The following is a 22178-nucleotide window of genomic DNA, read 5'->3' on the forward strand; positions in this document are numbered from 1 at the left end:
CAGTGGGATTTAACCCACAATGTACCTAGCTAACTACACTTTTTTACATACATTTTTATTTTGCTACCATGTTTCAACAAAGTATCTGATTACATGAGCAGCTAAATAATCTTTATTGTTCTTAATGTTAGTATTTAATGAAATATAATATAACAGATCTGCAGGAAAAAAGGATGCTATTGCTTTCTATTGTGGTTTAATCTGTCAAGGACAAAAACGTATAGAAAATTCTGCATCAAGCCTTGAAATCGTAGCTTTCCTACTTTGGTTAAGCCTGGATTGGTGGCATGGTGGTTAGCGCTGTTGCCTCACAGCAAGAATGTCTTGGGTTCAAATCCACAATTTGGCTAGTTTGCACTGGTTTCTCTCTGGGTATTCTGATTTCCTCCCACAGTTAAAAGTCCTGCAGTTGTTAGAGTTAGGTTAATTGGTGATTCTAAACTACCCATGAATCTAAGTGCAAGTGGTTTTTGTCTCTATGTGATAGACTGGTGAGCTGTACAGGGTTTACTCTGCCTTGTAACCTATCACTTCTGGGTTATGCCCCAGCCCCCCTGCAAAGATAGGAGGATGGTAGTTGTTCAATAGATCCATTCAATTCTCATGTTAACCGGACTATAAACTTTGTTGAACATTATGTAATATAAAGACAACATGTAGTAATTAAGTGACCAAGAAGTACTGGGCTAAAAGTTATTGAATAGTGTTGAAATAAAATGACAAAATTGCGAAGGATTAAAATATTCCAAGAGCTCACTTTACTTCATCTAAACATGTTTCAATATGAAAAAGTTGTGTTGATTTAACTCAGTTGTTTAAGTTTCTGCCAAAGCAAAACAGTTGTGTGCAACCAATGTCCATTATTGAATTAAGTAAATAAAGTAAATTTTTTCAGTGTAGGATTCCAGTCTGGTACAACATAGGATAATTTGGAAAGATTTAGGAAAAGACCATGGCTAGGGTTAGGGATGGATATTGATAAGATTTACCAATTCCATTTCCATTATTGATATCACTTATCGAATTGATTATTTATCAAGTCTTTTTTAGATTCTCATCGGCTCTTTGAGATTAACCACTAGTGCTAAGCAGAAATAAAAAAAATTACATTCATGCAAATTAATTGTATGCTTTGGGTCAAATGTTTGTGCTTGTTTGCTGAGGTATTTCTCCTCTTTGTTGTGATCATTACTCAAAAAATAGCTGAAACACATTCATAATCATCATTTAACAATATAAATCTGAGAAATTGCCAACACTTTCATCCTGGGTTCTTGACTAGTTTAGCATTAGCATGCTCTCTGTGGATGCTTGCAAAGAACCAAAGTTGTGTTAGCAGCACAATGCGGTTGTCTCTGCCCTGGATGCAGTTTTCCACTTTACTGTTTATCTCGTCCTTTTGTGCAGTAAAAATAAATGTCCATATCCATTAGACTGCGTTGCTATTTTCCTCCTTGGACATGCAACCTGAAATCAGCTGATTGTAGCGCGAGTGCAAGAACCGATAGGTAGGATCGATAGGCAGGCAGACTAACAATTCCAAGGAATTGGACTACTGGGAACCAATTCTTTACAAGAACCGGTTCTTGATTCCCACCCCTAGTTAAGGTTGAAACAGACCTTTGTAAAACCATTACATTACAGCCTTCACATACAGAAAAGGAGTGACACAATAGCAGCAATATCAATAAATATATATTTTAAGTTAGAAGTATTTGGAAATTTCACCATCAAATGTATTATGGGATAACATACATGGCTTGTTTGGAACAACTGCCAAGAGAAAGTCTCTTCTCAAACCAACAAACAAAAAAACATGGCAGCACGTCTTGCAAAGTTGCATGTGCACAAACCACAAGACTTTTGAAAGAATGTCATTTGGACAGAAAAGACCAAAGTGGTGATGTTTGACTGCAAAAAGAAGCATATTTAGGGAAACCCAAGCAGTGGTAGAGGGGCAGGGGAGGAGCTACAGGGGGGCATGGGGCAGCAACTGCAATTGCCCCCCAGCTCTTATGCATATGTTAAATACATAAACAGATACAAAAAATTTTTTTGTGGAGGGTTCTCCCTCCACAGAGTTTTTCCTTCCCACTGTTGCCAAGTGCTTGAACATATGGGGGTCGTTGGTTTGTTGTTGTTTTCTCTGTATAATTGCAGTTACTTTAAAATATTAAGTACCTTAAGGTGTGTGCTGTTGTGATTTGGTGCTATATAAATAGAGTGAATAATGAAACTGTGTAGTACCATGTGACACTGTTGGATTTACTTAATTGGAAGGCCTGGTAAGGACTAGATGATATTTAATTCAGTCCTTATAGTGTATTTTCTTTTTTCACAAAACTGTTTTGCTGTCTTGCTACAGTAATATGAAAGATATTGCCATATTAGGCCACAGCTGCTGAGATTAGCTCCGCAAAGCACAAAGACAAACTGTCTAAGGTAAATAAATTCATAAACTAAACAACATATATCTCAAGTATATGTATTTATTGTAAGTGTTTGTGCTCAGCTTATATCTCAAGCTTTCTCACCCTGATTACTATACAGAATCTTCTGGTAAATGTGTTTGGGGTTTTTTTTTTTAATGTGAAACAACTTCTCTATTCTCATCAACTGGAGCAGACATTTTGACCTGCCTGGAACGGTTCAGTCTTCTTGAAGCTCTAGTTACTGACAGCACACCCATGTTGAAGAACTGCTGCTGTCTTTAAACATGCAGGGACACAACAACCTACAAATAGACACACAGTACCCGAGGGGATCCCAGATGTAGCCAATCATCTCTCAATTTTCTCACAGCATGTCACTGTAATATTTGGAATAGAGTTACAAATTAGAACTGGTAGCATTAGCGTGGACAACCAGCCACATGGTTGGCTATAAAATCAGCTCTTCATTCCTTCCCATCGTGAGCTTTACTGTATGTGTGCTGAAACAACCTCATTTCATTGCCTGAGGGGGGAAAACAAAGAATAACCTGTCACACACACTGACAGGTGTCTAAACGCATCTTAGGAAACTGGAAGTATATTGTGCAGACCCAGAGAGAAAACACACCTGGGTACAGTAGCTAAAGGCCAGCGTGTGTGTATTTAGTGTGTGTGGGTGTGTGTGCCAGAGAAAGCAGGACATGGAGGAAGATAATGATTGTAGAGAAAGAATTGGGGGTATGACAGCATAAATGTGAAATGGCATATCCACAATGTGCATTTAACTACAAACCTCCTTGAACAAGTGAGTGAGTTAAAACCACAGACTGCACATTTCTGTACACATTTGATGGTTACAGCACCACTTAACAGGTGACCCTGACAACTTCACATTAATCTGGTAGCACTGTGTGCATCGGTCTGTGCTATGATAACGCCTGTGTAGTTATGTATTGGCCGGATTGGAGTGAAACGGATGGAGCTAAGCAGGTAGCTGCTGTCTGAGGAGAAGAGAAAAGCAGTGCGAAACAGCAGAGAGAAGCAGCAAAGCAACAGTAGGAACAATCACCATTCTTCTCCTCTGCTTAAGCCTCTTTCATATTGTGACACACAGAGGAATTATAGCGCAGAGACTAGGTCAGCCACTTATCCATCTCATCCAACACAGCAACAAGCCGCAGCTCCACAGCAATTACTACTTGGCTGAAACCGCTGCCAGAACACATTCACATCTCTGGTGCTGATGCAGACATAAGCGCGATAATAAAGCTATGGTGCACAGCAGGTGAAAACATTCATGACTTTTGAAAGGTAATAGAGGAAATTTGTTGATTTTCATCTGAAGAGTATGAAGAGATATATGGGTTTTTTTTTTATTTAGACAAACAAAAATCCAATAAAAATGCTAAAAATTTGGGGATAACAGTCACTACAAATACAGACAAAAAAACAGCAAAATAAAGAAAAGAAAAAAACTGAGTTGTTCGCCTGAGGTTAAAGCTGACTGCTCAGTTTCTGCGGTGAAATGTCCCAGTCAGCCAAATTTGGTTGGATTTATATATTTCACACTCACTTGTTAATTAAACCTATCCTCATATGCCTGTGACAACACAAAGCAGTGAAACGTGATTAGATGCTGGAACAAAAGACAGGCTTTGGAAGCGTTTCTGTGTAAAATGGCATTAGGCTGGGTCTCATTTTGCACCAGTTAGATGGCGTACATAATCAGGATTAACTTTAGCACGAGGGGAGAGGGAAGCAGCGACACAGAGTGAGAAATGGGGGTCATGAGCAGAGAGGATTCACCCTCAAAGTCACTCGTTTAGCTGGCAGAGAGTCAAACTGGTGTAGTTATTGCCATATAATGAATATATGAAAAGCAAGGTTTCTATGGGAACGGTGGTTTAGGTGCACATAAGTGTTTCCCTTGTGTAAACATCCAGGCAAAAAGAAACATCCAAAACGTAATCCGTGTTTTATATTTTTGTGCCATTTTTGTTGAATTTTCTGCTGAAGGCAGAGGACACATGAGCGACAATAAATTGCACTTGTTGGATATGATCATTATATGAGCTCAGTCATCATCATTGTAAAGATTTTCTGATTGTTTACCGTTCTGCTTATAAACATAAAACATTTCTGTATAAATATAATTTCCATTTCCCCGCTAATAACAACTGGGAGGTTTGGGAGACTTTGATAGACTAGGAAAAAGGGTCAGTCTGCTGTTGCCAAGGACAGACGGGATTTCTTCACGCTCTCACACTTTGGTATCTGCTGTAAAGTGAGAATGCACTCAAGCTGACCAGGGTTTAAATAACTTCTCTGTGTAGTGAAATGTAACCGCTTTCAGCAAAGCAAAGTGAGTTATTTAAAAAACACCACTATCCTAAGCTTAATTATTAATATCACAGCTACATGAGAGATACAAGGATACTGTGAGGTGTTAATTTTTGTGGCATGACACCACACTCAGGATGTAAGAGGTGCATCACGGTTAGGCACACCTCTCTACCCAGAGTGCCTGCCCCCTTTCCCATCGTAGTTGGAGTAAAGGCAACAAATGAACAACATGATAACAGATTGATCCTATGTGTTGCTAGGCAACCTATCTAGCAGGCATGGAGTAACGGGGGCTGTATACTGTGGCAATGACAGCCAATTATCAGCTGCCTATCTTGTAAAGAAAGCTCAGTGCACTTTTTACCCGACATGCTGCAGTGCGTTTGCACAATGTTTACTGATGCTTGGTGTTCACTGGGTGTGTGGTGAGTGGAAATATCACTTTTTGAATGCCTCCTCTTCAACATTCACCGACAGGATCCATAACACCAAATCAATCCCTTTAAGCATACCCCATACCTCAGTGCGTGAGAGCAGAGTGGGCCGGTGTTCTGGGAATCCATCCTACCTCAAAAAACATCCTACCCAATGTTTTCAACTGCCCCTCCGACAGCCAAACTCATCTGTTCTCTGATTGGATAATTAAATTTGTGATTGACATGACATTTGCCAATCAGATGGAAGAAAAACGGGGTCAAAATTCGTACTTGTAACTTGAAACTTGAGTGCAGAGTTTCACACGTATATTTTGGCTAAGTCCACACACAAATCTTTTTTACACACACACAAATTACTTTTACACATACAAATCCTGATTTACAAGTACAAAATATTTATGACCACAATTTGAGCCCATAGTTATGGTTATGGTTAGGGGTAGGGTTAGGTTTAGTCACAAGTCACCGTAAAATTATAAAACGGGTAGGACGATTTGTCAGAGTAGGATGGTTTCTCAGAACACCGGTGTTATATATCTTACAGCTCCCTCTGTTGTCCTCTTTAAGCATTGCACCTTGCAACTGCAGGCTTTTGCTTCATAGTAAAGCTGCTGCTGTGGATGAAGCACCTTTATACATTTCTACTTGGGCAGAGCTTAGTTATACACAAATTTTACAGTTGACATTATAATCTAAAAAGAATTATATACACATATATAATGGGTTATTTATAGGGACAGATGACTATGAAACAGACGGATGACCAGGATGACTTTTGTCATTGCCGTTACAAACATTTATCATTTGAAGTCGAAGCTTGACCAGCTGAAGTATTATTCTATCACAGTGAGGATCTGCTAATTGGTGTTTAGTTTACATCATAAAGCAAACATTCATGAGTGAATGATAACTGAATTGTGTGTTCCAGTGGCACACTGAGTAACCTAATGCTGACAGCACTAGAAATTCAGTTTTCCAGTAATATTAGCACAGCTTAAAATTTGCTTATTCATGTGAATGGATCTTATTGTTCTTAGAATCGTGGGATGGAGGCTATTCCATGTGGTGTTTTTGATCAATTTAATATTTCATTTTATACAAACAAGAAGAAAAAACAAAAGAGTATTTGCTTAGCTGACCCTAAACTTTAAATTTAATATATCTTCCCCATATAGCTACTCGCCTGCTACACAGTGAACACTGGAAAAACTAAAATGCTGTGTAAGTTAATGTCTTCCTTTTAAATAACACTGAGACATTACAATACAGAAAGGGTAGGTCTTTAATTCTTACATAAATATATCACAGAGAGATCTTGCACAAATATTTAATCAGTAACAAGCTCATTTCTTTACATCTTAAAGTGCAGCGCAGTACAAACCAAATGAAAGAATGTAGCTGATGCATGATGCATCCTGGGATGTTTAGATTTGGAACAATAAAGTTTCAAACGATAAACCCCACTGAATCACAGAGCCCTGAAAATACCCGCTGCACTGTGACGTCGGTGCCTTGCAGACCTCAGTTTTGCATGATTTAGAGTTCAGGATAATATCTTATACTGGGTCTTGTACAGCCCCTCAGCTTATCATTTGTCTCAAGCAAGCTGCTGTTCTAGCTGCTCTCCGGTCTACTTAGCAGACTAGCGAGAGAGAAGGCCCCGTCCTTTCTGATTTGATGTCCCTCATGATCCAGGTGGTAGAAATATGATTCAGTTGAGTAAAAGTCACTTAAGTTCACTGGGTAGCTGATCCGGCAATGCTGTGTGACATGACATGCTTACTGCTCCATGTCATTATCATTCTGGAGCGTTTTCATTGCTAGGCCCCACAGAGTTACACTAGAGATAAACTGGCCTTCACTGGACCTATAGGGCCTGCTTGTCCCTGTGAGGGAACTGCAGTAATTGTCTGTAGGAGGCAGGTAGGGCCTCCCCGCTGGGCCTCTATCCATTGGCATGTTCCCGTTCTCGACATACGGACCATATGGCGCTTCCTGCAATACGTGGGGTTTGGCCAGCTTCGTACGATCTGTGGCAGATAGGGTTGCAGTTCTTTCCTGGTGGCCGGATGAAAGGAGGTGATGGGGAACCAGGGAGCGCAGCTCTGGAAGCGGGGTAGATCCTGGGCTCAGTTGAATGCTGGGAGGTGAAGTCTCTATATGTGGTGTTGCTTGTGATGGCGAAGGAGCCGGCGCTGAGGATTTCTCTAACTCTGTGTGGGGCATCATAGCAGAGAAATGCTGCTCACTGGCAGCAGCAGGTTTACTGTGGCTGACAGCTTTGGGTAATGACGTGCCACCATCTGCACTATGTGTCTGCTCAGAGTTGACAGTGACCTGACTCTCAACTGGAGGCCCCTTGCAGTGCATGTTGCTATGTCTTCTCAACATGGCAGACCGGGTGAAGCTCTTTCCACAGGTATTGCAGATGTAAGGTTTCTCACCAGTGTGTGACCGTATGTGACGCTGTAGGTCTCCTGAGCCAATGAAACACTTCCCTGTATTAATTCATAAGAAATCTCAAATGAATAACACCGTGTGCACATCATGTTTAAACAATGACAACATGGGGAAAAAAATGCTGTCATAGAAAAACAAGCTTTAAGAGCCTTAAAGAATATGCAGGTAAATGCCATTTACACTTTTGGCTTTCCATTGCATTCCAAGACCAGCTGGACTTGTTAGCTAATGTAATAATATTGCAACAACCTTGGTTGTAGTGTCGATTCCGAGTGTGTCAGTACAAATTGTTGTAAAATGTGGCTCTATAAGACTGAAACAATGTCTGTGAAGGAAACAGACAGCTGCTGTTTTGGTGTTGGGTCTACCTTTGTGGCAAAACTGTACATTGTTAATGGTAATTACATCCATCAAGGAACCTACGTTATGTTATGCATTAAAATTATGCTTACTTCCACAAAGGTCTTTAAGGTCAACTGAATGATTTGTTGGTTGAAAATGTATAAAAAGACTTATAACTAGTTTGGTGGGTATAGTCAGCATATAGATGAACAATAACAGTATTAAAAATATCATATCATAGCTGACCTCTGACCTCTCCTTTAAGGTCAAAAGATTAATCTACGTCAAAGGTCAAAGTGATAATAATAAGGCTACTGTATGTAGAGCTACTTAAAACGATGTTTCTTACAGCCATTGTTTGTATTGATGATATTTAGGAAATCATACGGGTAAATGGGGATTCTAAATATCACATTAAAGTTTGCAACCAAATATGGTGTCAAATTAGACCTCTGATCTCACATTCACATATCACATCTGCATTTCTGTCACGTTGACCCTAAAATGTGTTGATTTAACTGCACTAAAAGTACTTAAAGTGACTTTACAAAGTATTCAAAATACAATACTAGCAGTTGAATATTCTTTTTCTTTTTTGTGCATTTTGCTGTTTTTTGTTTTCAAAAATGGGAACTATTTAACCAACCAGTGTCGAGCTCCACCTAACAGTTTGGCTGCTAGGAAGTTTCTAATCCAGATTTTTTATTATTCCAACCTGAGAATAGATTTGATTTTCTATTACTAAAATACTGCTGAAAGTTATGTTAAATAACTGGGCCTGTTGTAGACTCTTAAAAATATTTTTTTAAATAGATTGTGACATTATAACTTACCACAGGTGGCGCAGCTATGAGGTTTTTCCCCAGCATGCCGGGCCTTGTGCTTCAGAAGCTTTCTGTGCGTGTTGAAGGACTTTCCACACTGGTCACAGGTGAACGTCTTGTCTGTCGCGTGAGTCCTTTTGTGCTCCTTTAGATTGCTCAAGTTGTTAAATCCTGAACAATTAACAAGGAACAAGAAATGCATTTCTCAATAAAAGCAGTTCAAGCTACTATTAAACATCAGCAGGAGCTCACTTTAGCAGCAAGACATTACAAATTCTCAGATTGTTGTATTATCAAATGACTGACTGAGATTATTGCTCGTGCTGAGAGATGCCACAAACCTCGGCCACATATGTCACACAGATGTGGCTTCTCTCCTGTGTGCACCACTTTGTGACGTTGGACATCCCCTGATGCAGTAAAGCTGGAAAACACAGATGAATAATAAAGGACAGTAAAGAAATCATCAGTTTTGATATCTCTATATCTCTATATGGTAAGTGGAAAATATCATATCATATATTTATTGGATATTATAGTATATTATGTGCTAGGCAAGAAAATTATATTTTCTTTCACTTTGTTAATTACTCACAGCAGTTCCTCATTAGTGTGTTATTATGCAACAACAATTATTTATGTGTGAAGTTGAACAAGTGATAGAATAATATTAACAAGCCTGGGAAAACTTTTTGTCTTAGTAAAGGCAAACTCAGTTAAACCAAGAAAATGCTTAAAGTAGAGACAGGGAGATGGCAAAAGAAGACAAATGAAAATCAATCCAAGTCACTTTACCTTTTCCCGCACAGCTCACAGATGTATGGTTTTTCCCCAGAATGACGCCGCAAATGTGTCTGTAAATTTCCAGCCTGTAAGACAGAATCCGTCTGACATCTGAGTTTAATATGAACATCTAAGAATAACTATTACATTAGAAGAGCACAAAAGAAAATACCTGTGAGAAGTTTCTTCCACAAACGTTGCACTGAAAGGGCTTCTCGCCTATAACAGAACAGATCAGTTTATGCCTAAGAGCATTATAATTCATTCCTATAATTCAACCTTAAATGTGTGATTCTAGAGCCGTTAAAATCAGGAAATACCGGTATGCGAGCGCTTGTGCAGCTCCAGGTTGCTCGGGTGTTTGAAGATCTTCCCACACACCTCACAGCAGTACTGCTTGTGTCCCGATTGCTGAGCTGTCTCCGGCACAGGCTTTAGATTTTGCTCCTCTTCATTCACAGGTGGAGGACTGGGAAGCTGTGCATCTGCAGCTGTGTCTGCAACCTCATCTCTGGCTGCAGTGCTATCTTCTACAGGAGCTTCTGGTGCTTGAACCTGGACCACTGTCTCTCCTTGAAGGCTCTCCTTTGAACAGCTAAGGACAGGTTCAATAACTGATTCAGTGCACATCTCCTCCAAAGCCTTCTGAGACCGAAGATAGTTATATTTCTTCAGGTAGACGGCCTTCTTTGGGCGCATTGGCTTGTTCATTGAGGAGTCTGGGTTAGGAGTGTTTAGATTATCTGAGGGTGTGAGAGAAGAGTCAGGGTTCCTGTCCACACTCACTGATATGGAAGACTGATTAGGCTGAACTGTGTTTCCTGAGTTCACGGGGGTGCTGTTGCCTGCCTGGTTTATCACAAGTTGACACTGCTGCTCTTCCACCACTGAAGGGCCCTGGCTTGAATTTGCACTATTGCTCTGTATTGCACTTTGTTTAAAGTACTGCTTACTGTAGAAGTTGCGGAGCTTGTACCCATGAACTAGCTGCTTTTCTACTGGTGCCTGAGAGCTGCTACCCATTTCACAGTGTGAGCTGCTGTTAGGCACAGAAATTGGCATCCTTCTGGTGTGGTCCATGTCACTGCTGAAGCCAGGCCTCTGGGATTCAGAGGGACAGGGCAGGTCAACATCGTTAGGAAGATTGCTTCCAAGCAGGCAGTCATGCTCTGAACCCAACATGCCTGAGAGCGAAAACGAAGGCATTTCCACTGGTGGAGGACAGGGCTTGAGGAAAGCATTGCACATGCTCTGCACATTCGGAACCTGCAAACACTGTGCGATATCTAGGAGTGCTTGCACATTATCTTGGTTAATATCAAGATGGGAGGTATACATGTAGTCCAATATCTGGCCAATGCCACTGACATCCTGGATAACTAGGTTGAACACGTCATTCTTCTGACTGGGGGAATTTTGGAACAAGGACCTGAAAAGATCAGAGTAATACTTAATGCATCTGGAAACCTTGAAGCAACTCGGTATGATTAACGTTTATTACAAACGAGATAATGGCACCTGAAATAGGAGCTGAAGGCGGCCAGGACGTTTTTGTGGGCTTTGAAGCAAACCCCTTTGACCACCAGCATGCAGTCACAGAGCAGACCCTGAATCCTCTGCTCCTGAAGCTGCTGGAGGAGGTAGGAGCTGTGGCTGGACAAACTGTCCATGGTTACTCAGCGGCTCCACCACTCACTCAAGTCTTCATCAAAAAGCGAGCTAAGGTGACACAAGTTTAAAAACAACAACGAGTGATTAACCAGAGATGTCATTTCTCCTGCCAGCGAGCCAGGAAGCGCTAAGAGCAGTTTCGAACATATGGGATTCAACAGCCGCGCAGAATCCAGTGTGTCTCTGCAGCAAGACCACCCATGCAAAAATTGGACACAAACTGCTAAGCTTTACAAAGCTACGCTAGCCACCCATGTTATTAAGCGGCGTAAATCGATTGAGCACAAAATCCCGAATGCATTACATTTGCAACCGAGAACTGCTCCTCGGTACTGTGACTTATATATTATCTTAGCCCATAAAGATGGGGGTCAAACTTACATTAAAGGATCCCAACTTTTATTTGGATGATAGGTCACTTTTCGACAGGCATGATAATACGTCACTTCCTGGTGTAGCTTGCATTTCGAGTTGCTAAACGCTAATAAATACCGCTAACCATTATACAGATATACCGTGTTAAATAATGGAACGGGTAAAGTCACTGTAAGGAGAGGACATGCTAAAAGTAACCACGTGGTTCATACTTGTAAAAAAAGGTTACATGAGGCTCGTTTCCAGCCTGCTCGGAACTTTTCTTTGGTTGCATTTGCACAGGGAAGACTAATAATGTAGCGACCAAACGGTCCTTTTTTTTTTTTTTTATTAGCAAAATCAACATACAAACAAAATGCACCATATATTATACATTCAGAAAATACAATTTTCAACCTTTTTAAGAAGAAAAAGAAGACATAAAGACGGGGTCATAAAAGTTAACAGAATATTAACTCACTAAATCAAAATCTTCCAAAAAGGAAACAAAAAAATGCATCCTTTTTCTTTTTAACGAAAGTCAAAGATTTAGATAACAGGTTCAGGTCGTTTTTCCAGTGAAGTAAGGTTGGTTTGGTCTTAAAAAATGACATTTATGTATATATTGCTTACACAAGATTAATAGAACATTAACACCACAATTGACTTTCTTTTCCTTCAGAAACATTCCAAACAATATCATATTTAAGGTAAATGGGGTAATTTGAATCCCACTCGATTGAAGCCAGGCATGAAAATCCAACCAAAAGATTTGTATAAAATTGAAAAAAAAACAAAAACAAATAGATGGTCCTTTTAGTCAGGGTAAATTCATTCACCTGCACATAAAGATCTGTTACGATCAAAAGACAAGGCAGAGCCTATATTCTCATATAGACAAGGCAAAACGCCTTTGGGATAGCATATATGGCTCTGAACAGAAGTTCAAAAACCTTTATCTTTAACAAAGCGACTCTAAATTCTCAACACAGAAGCACAAATTCAAACATAATGGAAGATTACACAGCCACGAGTAATCCGAAAAATGCCACAGCAAACACTGTGTGGCAACTCCTTGAACAGTACAAAAAAAAACCATTACAAAAGAACAGTGGGAGAAATTTCAGGCAGGTCACCCAGATCGCACCACTATAGAGTCTATATGCAACATGTTGGACCTGTGTTCGGATTTGGCAGGTGTAGCACTGAGGCCTGCCCAGGAAAAAAAAAATCAGTGGCCTTCCCTGCTAAAACTTGCAGCTGCAAGGAACAAATGCCCCAAAAATATAAGGCCATTAGGAAATTGTCCTGCTTTAACAACTGGACCCTGATTTCCATACGAAAACACCAAAAAACAAAACTAGGCAAAAAACAAAACCAAAAAGAGGAGGGGGAGCAATTTCAGGCAGATTGCTCAGACAGCGACGCCCTCCCTGCTAAAACTTGTTGCTGCAAGGAAAAAAAATGCTCCAAAAATATAAGGTGATTAAGAAATTGTCTTGCCTTAACAATTGGAGCCTGATTTCCATAGAAATCCACCAAGAAACCAAAAAAGACAATAACACGAGAAATCCAGATACTGTCAGCAGTGATGACACAGCAACCTTTACAGAAATCACAGCAGAAAACATGAAATATGGGGGATCGATCATTGTGAATAAAGAAATGGTTAATCAATTTAATATTGATCAATTGCACCTTAGAACACACATGCATCAACACTACAATGAGCGGGTGGAGGGAGGTTTGGAGTCTTCTCTCACCCCCGTTCTCTGCGGCCTGCTGGAGCGGGGGGCCAGGAGGAGTTGGCCGTCCGACTGCGGTCTGGAGCGTAGGGCCTCCCTGCTGCTGCGGAGCCGGGGCGGTCTGCCTCTCCCCACCGCAGGGAAAAGGGTAACACCACCTGGGTCTGGGTGCAGTTCCCTCCTCCAGGGGCAAGGGTACCTAGACCCGGTTCGTAGAGTACGCTTGGGGAGTGTGATCGTGTGTACAGCGTCTCTTTATGTCTGTCTCCACGTTGGTTGAGTGTGGAGTGAGTGCATATGAGAGCATGAGGGTGGGAATGGATGTTTGTGTCTGTGTGTGCCTGTATGTCTGTGTCTATATGTCAGGTTGGGTATCAGACGCCACCTCTCTGGGGACATCTCAGGCCCTCCAAGGTTTGGAGGCCTATCTCCACCCACCACCACTTTCCCTGCCAGTGGCGGACTCCCTCAGGTGTCGGTGTGTTGGTGGTTCTTTGTGTCTGGGGGTGGGCATCCAGGTATACACCGGCTCACTCCTTGGCGGCCGCTTATCGGGGCCTGGAGCCTGGGGCTCGCTCGGGCCACTTCGGAGGTGGGGTGTCCCCGGCCTCTCGGCCTGGGGCTCGGTCACTCAGGCACAGCTGGCTGCCGGCGGAGCTCACGGGCACGTCACTGCAACTCCCCCTGGCTTCTGCTCCGCGGCTGCTGAGTGAGCCCTCATCTGGGACTCTCCTCAGCTCTTACTGGGACAGTGGCGCGGCTGCCCCTCTGTTGGTTTTCCTTGGTCTCTTGTGTTCTGGGGGCCTCTGGATGTCTGGAGTTTTGATCTCCTCCATACCTGCTTCATGCCCTGGAGGACGGGGCTGTGGCTCCCCACACTCCCTAGCAGATCGTTACATGGAGAAACCTTTGGAATGCAAGCATGCTGATCCACACAGGTGTACACACGGGTATTCAGAGACGCGGACTACAGCTTTCTTGGCTGCTGCCTCAAAGCACATTGTGCGCTGTCTATCTTGCGTGCTGCACAATATCGTATATTATTTAGTATCTACTGATATCTACTGCTAGCTAGTTTATTGTGATGGTGCCGTTTTTTTTTTAATTATGTTGCTCTTTGTTGTTTGTTTTCTCTTCTGTTTTTTTTCTCCATACAGGTGACCCAGGTGTTTTGTTTTTTTTTGTTGTTTGGTTTTTTTTTTTTCTTTCTTCCCCCCTTCTCACCGTCTCTTCTCCCCTTTGGTTTTCTTTCTCTCCCTCTCTTTCTTTCATTCTTTCTCCCTGTCCTATCCCCCAGTCATGTCTGTCCCGTTTGTAGCAACTGAAAATAAAATAAATTCATAATTATAATAAAGGTCAATCAAATGGACCAATATGGCAAGGCCATGATGATCCACTTAATAAAATAAATCCGCTTGGCATCTTTCTTGGCCTTAAGACAACAATTCTGATGGCTAAAGATCCAAACGGGACACAAAAAAAAAAAAAGATATCGATCAACTAGAATCGCATCAACAGAAAGAAACATACAGATTTTCGGTGGAAATCTGTGTGGAAGCACTTGTTATGTGAGTTGTAAAGGAATCAGGCCAGGTCATCAGTCAGGACAAGGGCGTAGATTTGGTTTTGGCATTGGTGGGGACCGAACCCTGCCCTGTTTTTTTTTTTTTTTCCTTTTTGTCTTTGCTTCTTGATAACAAAAAAGGAGAGATATACTTGCCTACATATGCTATTCTACATGCTTTTAAACCATTTAAAATTACAATTCATAGTTTTATATGTGAATTATATAATGTTAAATTACTATTAAACAAATGACTGACTAAGCTTTAGTTTACTTCAGCCATATTCCATATAAATCAGGTATCATACAAAAATAAAAATAGCTTCAAATACAGTCATGACAATAAAAGAATAAGACTTCAAGGACTTAACAACATTAGTTCAGTTATAGTACACCGACATCTGTTATACTTTGGCACTATGGGAACACTGAATGACCTGGTGGTTTTTGTCCATAAAACTACTCATCTAAGATTACCACAAAGTAAAAGATCTCTCAGCAAAATTATGCAATATTTTAGGCACTATTGCCCCGATCAAATCAGTGAGCTGGGATTTTTTATTCTAAACATGAACTACTGTTACAGCAACAGACATGGACTACTGGTGTCCCACACAATAACTCAATGTCCACTAAAGGAGCCAAACACATGCCTTCTCCTCTCGTTAACTGAGATAAACTGCTGGCATATTGGTTTTGCATCTATACTGTCCAGTCTCTCCTGGTGGACCTTAGCCATCTTTTTAGTCTTCTGGTGCGCGTACTTCAAACGTGCAGACCCTGAATTGGGACACAGCCTAGTGTGGGGTTGCCTTTGCTGGTTGTCGGTCTGTCTCCATTAGTTGGCGTTCTCTGCATCTCCCTGCTTCACATCCCATGCTTCTCCCTGCATGTTATCATTTCAGGTTTGTTTATTAATTGCCCCAGTTTAGGTAATGTCTTAGTTCTGTCCTCGCCATCCTTGCTTTTGTTTGCTTTCACCTTCTGTAAATAAAGCTCACTCGCATCTCAGCCAGTACCTGCATCTTGGGTCCTTTTCTCACAACGCCACATGGCTTGCCCCGCACACCGACAGGACTGTAGCCAGCTCCACATGTCAATCCAGAAGCAGTGCACTGATTCACAGTAGAAAAACAAGTGATCCAGCTTTTCAATGTTATTTCCACAAAATGTACACACATCTAAGTTAAATTTCCGTCTTAAAAATTCATTGGTTGGGTAAATCTCATTTATGATTTTAAAGTTAACCTCTTTTACTTAGGGGAAAGAGGAAGTGAGACATACTTTCTTCTTATCGCCTTAACCTCCATGGTCTCAAATTCTTTAAGAATATAATTTCTTTTAACCAGATTAGGACAAATTTCATTTATCAAAACATTCCTGATCACCTTGTTTGTAAACCTGCTGTCACCAAATTCAACTCAGTCCAGTAAAAATTTTAGAGTGCACAATATTTTCTTTGATCATTGATCTCATAGGGGCTGGGATGGCTTTTATTAGTGATTTATATCTCTTAGCAGTGCATCTTACGTCAAACTTCTCACAGAACGTCTCATGTTTCTCAACCATAAAATGAGCTACAGCCCAAATCCCTTTGGAGCTCCATTCATCCATGTACACAGATTTCCTACACAGACAGACCTGTTGTTCCATATAAGGGTATTGTGAGTAAAGTTATGTTTATAAATTAATTTCCAATAAAGAAGGACCTGCTGAAGGAAAGCTGAGAGTTTAACAGGTAACGAACTGCAAACAAAGTCATAATGTAACAAAAAGTCTGTTCCACCCATTTCGCCAAAAATCATATTGGGTATAATGTTCCAAAAGGAATTTTTGTTCCCAATGAAAGATCTTAACCATTTCAATTTTAGTACACCATTCATAACATCAAAGTCAATGGCATTAGCCCCACCCTTTTCATATGTGGCGAGACGAGGATGGGGTATAAAGTAAATACTCTTTGCAGTTTTAAAAAGACAACGCCACCCTGGGAATTTCACCCAGAGAATACTGAAAGTAACACTAAATCACCAGAAAGGCACTTAGGTTCGCTATACTCAGTCCAGAGACGAGGTTCAATGATCAACAAATTCACAATTTATTAATAATTATTTAAAACACCATATAAAAAGCACAATCATAAATATTCAAGTACAAATATGCTTAAAAAGGTATTCAGAGCTGAGGCTTACCAGTGGAGGGGCAGGGATGCCACACACAAACTAAAGAAAGAAAACACACCCAAAACACAAGTGCAACAAACTATCACACACACACTCACACTAATAAACTAAACAAGGCAGGTGTGTACACTCAAGGGATCCCACCACCAAGGCACCCTAGTCTCCTCCACGTCGGCACTCCGCATCTGAATAAAAAGAAACAAAGAAAATTTTAATATATTACAACAAACTAATGTGTAGCACCGGGGGATAACCCAACTGCAGGACCACACTGGTGATCTACAGCTAGAAAAAGGGCCTCCCACCAGTGGTGTAACAAAAATCCAAACTACAAATCAAAAGCAATAAAACAACATACAATCTGGAAAAAACTCTAAAATCTGGAGCAAACGGAATCGCCGTACTGCTCCAACTTGCCGTCCACACGACGATAAGTTAACAGTCAATCAATATGCACGCCAGCTGACTCCGATAACCGGCATGCATATGGCCGTTGTCCTCGCCGACGTCCACTGTAAAAGCTGACAGCAGCAGGGAAAGAATTCTCACAACGGGAACAGACGGTAAAAGCACAGCAAGGCAAAACAGCAGCACTTCAGTTCGCGTAGCTTGGCGCAAAACTAAGGCCCACACTTCCTGCGAAACATAATAAATAATTACTATAAAAGAACAATAGAAGGCAGAGAGCGTAACAAAAGTTGATTACGTACCAAATAAGCCGGGTCATAGAATGTAAGCAGAATAGCTCAGAGGAGGCTTCTATAGCTACGACCAGCCACGATGGAGACTTTAGAGGAGTAACCCACAAACGATCTCTACCACACCGAGGAAGTCAGGTGACCAAAAAGGAGATCACAGGCAAGCAATGCAGAGACACTCAAATGGCCACTATTTATACCAGCGCCCCCTAATGGGCCAGGCTGAAAGTGGGTTGGACCGAGGGATAACATTCATCCTGCCACACATAGTTTTTAATCATATCATTTTTCTTTATATAATGACATTTGTTCCTCCATATGAACCTAAAATTAAGATTTATAGATTTAATTCTTTTTGGAGATGTGGACAGAGAAAAGGCTGAATAGATTAGGATGGGTAGACTGTCCATTTTGGTTAGCAGAATCCTCCCGAACAAAGTTATGTCCCTCTGCAACCACCTGTTTAAAATTGACTTACGTTTTTCTATATTGGTACAGATATTCTTATTTTCTGTTAATAACGTATCCTTGGAAATTACGATGCCCAGATACTTCACCTCTTTTTTGATCTGTATATTACTTGTTGACTGCAGGGGACACTCATGCAGAGCCAGTATCTCACATTTATAAATATTCATCTGTAGGCCAGAAGCTTTGGAGAAGCTGTAAGGCTAAAGGAATCTAGTCCTCATTTTTTTAAAACAGGGTGGTATCATCTGCCACCTGACTGATTATTATCTGTTCACCCATCACAGTTAACCCGTCAATGTGACTGTTTTAATCAGAATAGACAACAGTTCAGCAACCATGATGAACAGAAGTGGTGAGCTGCTACATCCCTGCCTTATTCCTCTATTGACCTCAAACATTGAACACGTACCATGTTCTAGCAAAACAGAGTTGTTGTTGTCATTATATAACATCTCTATAACATTCATAAATTCCTCTCCAAAACCAAAAAGACTGCTTTTTTAATATGAACATAGGTTCAACTGAGTCAAATACTTTATAAAAATCCAAGAACAGGATGTATCCCCTCTCTTGGATTTTTTCACTTTACTCAAGGAGGTCCAAAACCAGGCTAATATTATTATGAATTAGTCTTCCTTTCAAAAGACCTAATTGTGTTTCACTGATAATGTTTGAGATGCCTTTCTTTAGCCTCTCAGATACAGCTCCAGACAGGATCTTATAGTCAGTGTTTAGTAAGGTGATGGGTCTTAAATTGTCTAAAATTCTTTTGTCCTTACCCGATTTAGGGACCAGGGTAATCAACCCTTGTTTCATGCTTGGCATCAGTTCTTTCTTCTCTATAGATTCTTTTAATGCATCAAATAATAAGGTTCTTAGGTCCTTCCAGAAGAATTGATAAAAATTGGCAGTGAGTCCATCTGTCCCTGGGGACTTTTTTTAATGCTATTTTCATGACCACTAAATCCAGTTCCTCAATTTTAAGCTCTGAATCACACAGATCTTTAAAAGGTTTGTCAATACATGGGATAAGCTTATGAATCTTATTAAAGAAACTATCAGCATCAGCTGCTGAATATTCTGAGGAGTACAGCTCGGAATAGAAAGTGAAGACTTCCCTTTCATTCCCTCTGAAATCTTAACATTCAGTCCAATTTATCAACAAGCTTGTGATTAAATTTCTCTGCTGTCTACATTTTTCCAGCTTACTAAAATATGATGAGTTTTTTTTCACCTGCCTCAAACCATTTTGCTCTCGATCTTATAATGGCACCCTGGGCTTTCTCAAGGTAAAGATCACCTGATTTAGTTTGTAACTCCATCAATTTAAAGGTTTTTCAAAGAACCTTTTTTTAAAAAAACGGTTCTTTTAAAAACATTTTAAGGAACCGTTTTTGAGTAATTCTTTAATGAACCATTTTAAATCTTTCAAAATAGAATGTATGATAAATTAAATTTGAGTAGGGTAAAATAAATATGAGCACATAGACATATATTAGTGGTTTATTGCCATTTCATAGTATACCAAAAAAGGCATTTTAAACCTCAGCACAACATCACTACTAATACATGTCACATATTAGTCATTTAAACAGTAATAATTAAATATATGTTTACTAGACTATAAATAAATACATATAAAAACTATACTAAGATAACACAACAATTAATACATGTAATTTTTAATTAATAAAACATCAGAAAGTGATAAAAACACTTTAGAAATAGCAATAGCTTCATAACAGACCAATAAATCAACACATTTCCATCAGCAGATGTTTGCATGTTCAGTAAAAATATTTCAACAACAAGTTTTTGATTAAAATTATCAATGAACTTCAGCCTCACCTTATGTAAGGTAAGTTTCATGTTGGACTCATGGTCCTTTGTTAGTCCAGTTTAGGATATCTCTGACGTATGTATCATATCAAACATATGTCATAGCAAAACAACCCCACACCTGCAGTTGTCTCAGTTTTTCACAGGTGTTTCCTGTCAGCTGGTCAACCTCACTCAGGTGGTCATGCATATCAGCCAACCAAAGGACAAGCTCCTCTCTTTGTGCTTCAAATCCCTCCCACTTTGAGACAAGGAGTTGAGAGAGAGAGAAAAGAGTCAATGAAAAGAAGAGAGAAAAGTGAAACACTCCTCAGAAGGTCTGACTCACATACCTGCAGTCGACCTGTGATGGACTCCAGTTTGGCATTCACATCATCCCAGCAGCGGCTGCACTCCCTCGACAATGCCAGCAGCCGAGCCTGCAGGGTGCCCTGGAAGAGCCAGGGTAATGTTCGACTCCTCCTGGTCAGGCTCTCCAGCTGAGCCAAGGTCTCGCCTCCTGCCGCAGCCTCTGAACACACAAACAAAAATTCCATCTGAAGCAGGAGGTGCAGATTTTTTTTGCTGTTCTTTTCTAAATCCAGGCTTGATCACGTGGAGGTATTTGGAAAACTTTTTTGGCCAGCAGATGACTGTTGTCTTGCAGAAATAAGAACTGCAACCCAAATCAAATGTATGCGATACACAATCAATTCACAAGAACACATTATAAAAGAAAGTCCTGTTGTTGCCTGATTTTAACTGAATTCTTTATCAAAACAGGGTGACAGAATTAAAACGAGTGTTTGCAGCAAATGTGAGCACAAAGCCTCACTTTGTACAAGTCTGCTATTAAAGTTATTAAAGACGACGTTCCTGTTTTCAAGGTACAACTTGGACCTACTGTACGAATCTCATGGATACACACTAAATGAAACAATAGTGTGCACGACTCGAGATTCTGATCCCTCGTTCTCTCCTGGACTGAGACAGCTCTGAATAGCTGGAGTTTAATCTGGTGACAGCAGGTTTGTAAATAAGGTAATCAGGAATATTTTGATAAATGAAAATTGTCCTAATCCAGTTAAAAGAAATTATATTCTTATAGAATTTGAGACCATGGAAGCTAAAGTAAAAGAGGTTAACTTTAAAATCATAAATGAGATTTACCCAACCCAATGAATTTTTAAGACGGAAATTTAACTTAGATGTGTGTACATTTTGTGGAAATGACACTGAAAGTCTGGATCACTTGTTTTTCTACTGTGAATCAGTGCACTGCTTCTGGAATGACATGTGGAGCTGGCTACAGTCCAGGGGAATTCAGTTACCCCATTTGACGGTGACCGTAATAAAATTTGAAATGCTTGCTGAGAATGCAGATTTTGACTTGATGATTAGAACGGTTTTGTTACTGGGAATTTTTTTTATTCACAAATGCAGATACTTTAAAGCTAAACCATGTATAAACGGATGGCTGAGTGACATTAAACTTTGGGCTAAGTTGCTGAAACTTGTGAATAACAAGTAAGCCTGTAAAATTGTTGTATTATTTAAAAAGTTTAATGTATGTTAGAAGGATACCTCCCTATTTAATGATCATGATTGCCCCTTTTTTATTCATATTATTTGTGCCTTTGGTTTCAAATCCTACAATGACAGTTTTTTAAAAAAAAAATAAAAAATAAAAATTTCCTTTTATCTTCATTGTTTTCTCTTATCTCGTTGTACCGCTCAACCGAGGATATTTGGATGCTTCACATGTTATATTGCTGTTTATAAATAAAGTTCATTTTAAAAAAAAGAAAAAAGACAGCCCGGGACTGCCCGGGACATTTAAACAATGGATACCTCCGTATATAAACAAATTCTTGCTTTTCTCCCTTTCTTGAATAACAGCACGGTAAAATAAGAAGAATGGCGCCTAATTAATTACATACTTAATAATACAGATTTAATAATATGTCACGTGAAGATTAATCAGACAGATTAACTGTTTACTGACAATTGACAGTGATGGCGGACATCATCATCACTATTCCAATCAATCCTC

The 22178-nt window shown here is 40.1% G+C and overlaps 1 protein-coding gene across 2 annotated transcripts; it reads right to left on the reverse strand.

Annotated features, from left to right (window-relative positions):
* Nucleotides 1–6470: 6470 nt before the first annotated feature.
* zbtb49 (zinc finger and BTB domain containing 49) lies at nt 6471–11731 on the reverse strand. Of its 2 annotated transcripts, none has more exons than XM_085456070.1 (8): nt 11674–11731; nt 11140–11340; nt 9942–11050; nt 9794–9840; nt 9634–9707; nt 9180–9262; nt 8848–9009; nt 6471–7710 (listed from the first exon to the last, which is right to left on the reverse strand). In XM_085456070.1, exons 2-8 carry the CDS (start codon nt 11289–11291, stop codon nt 6992–6994), a joined length of 2346 nt encoding a protein of 781 aa, XP_085312196.1. In that variant the 5' UTR covers nt 11292–11340; nt 11674–11731; the 3' UTR covers nt 6471–6991. The 2 variants fall into 2 exon arrangements, with proteins under 2 accessions (XP_085312196.1, XP_085312195.1); XM_085456069.1 differs by having other exon boundaries at nt 9634–9725.
* Nucleotides 11732–22178: the final 10447 nt, after the last annotated feature.

The sequence above is a fragment of the Copadichromis virginalis genome, linkage group LG5 (assembly GCF_057382275.1).
Source record: "Copadichromis virginalis isolate Kocher_CV1m ecotype Utaka linkage group LG5, C_Virginalis_male_GT1.1, whole genome shotgun sequence".
Lineage (NCBI taxonomy): Eukaryota > Metazoa > Chordata > Actinopteri > Cichliformes > Cichlidae > Copadichromis > Copadichromis virginalis.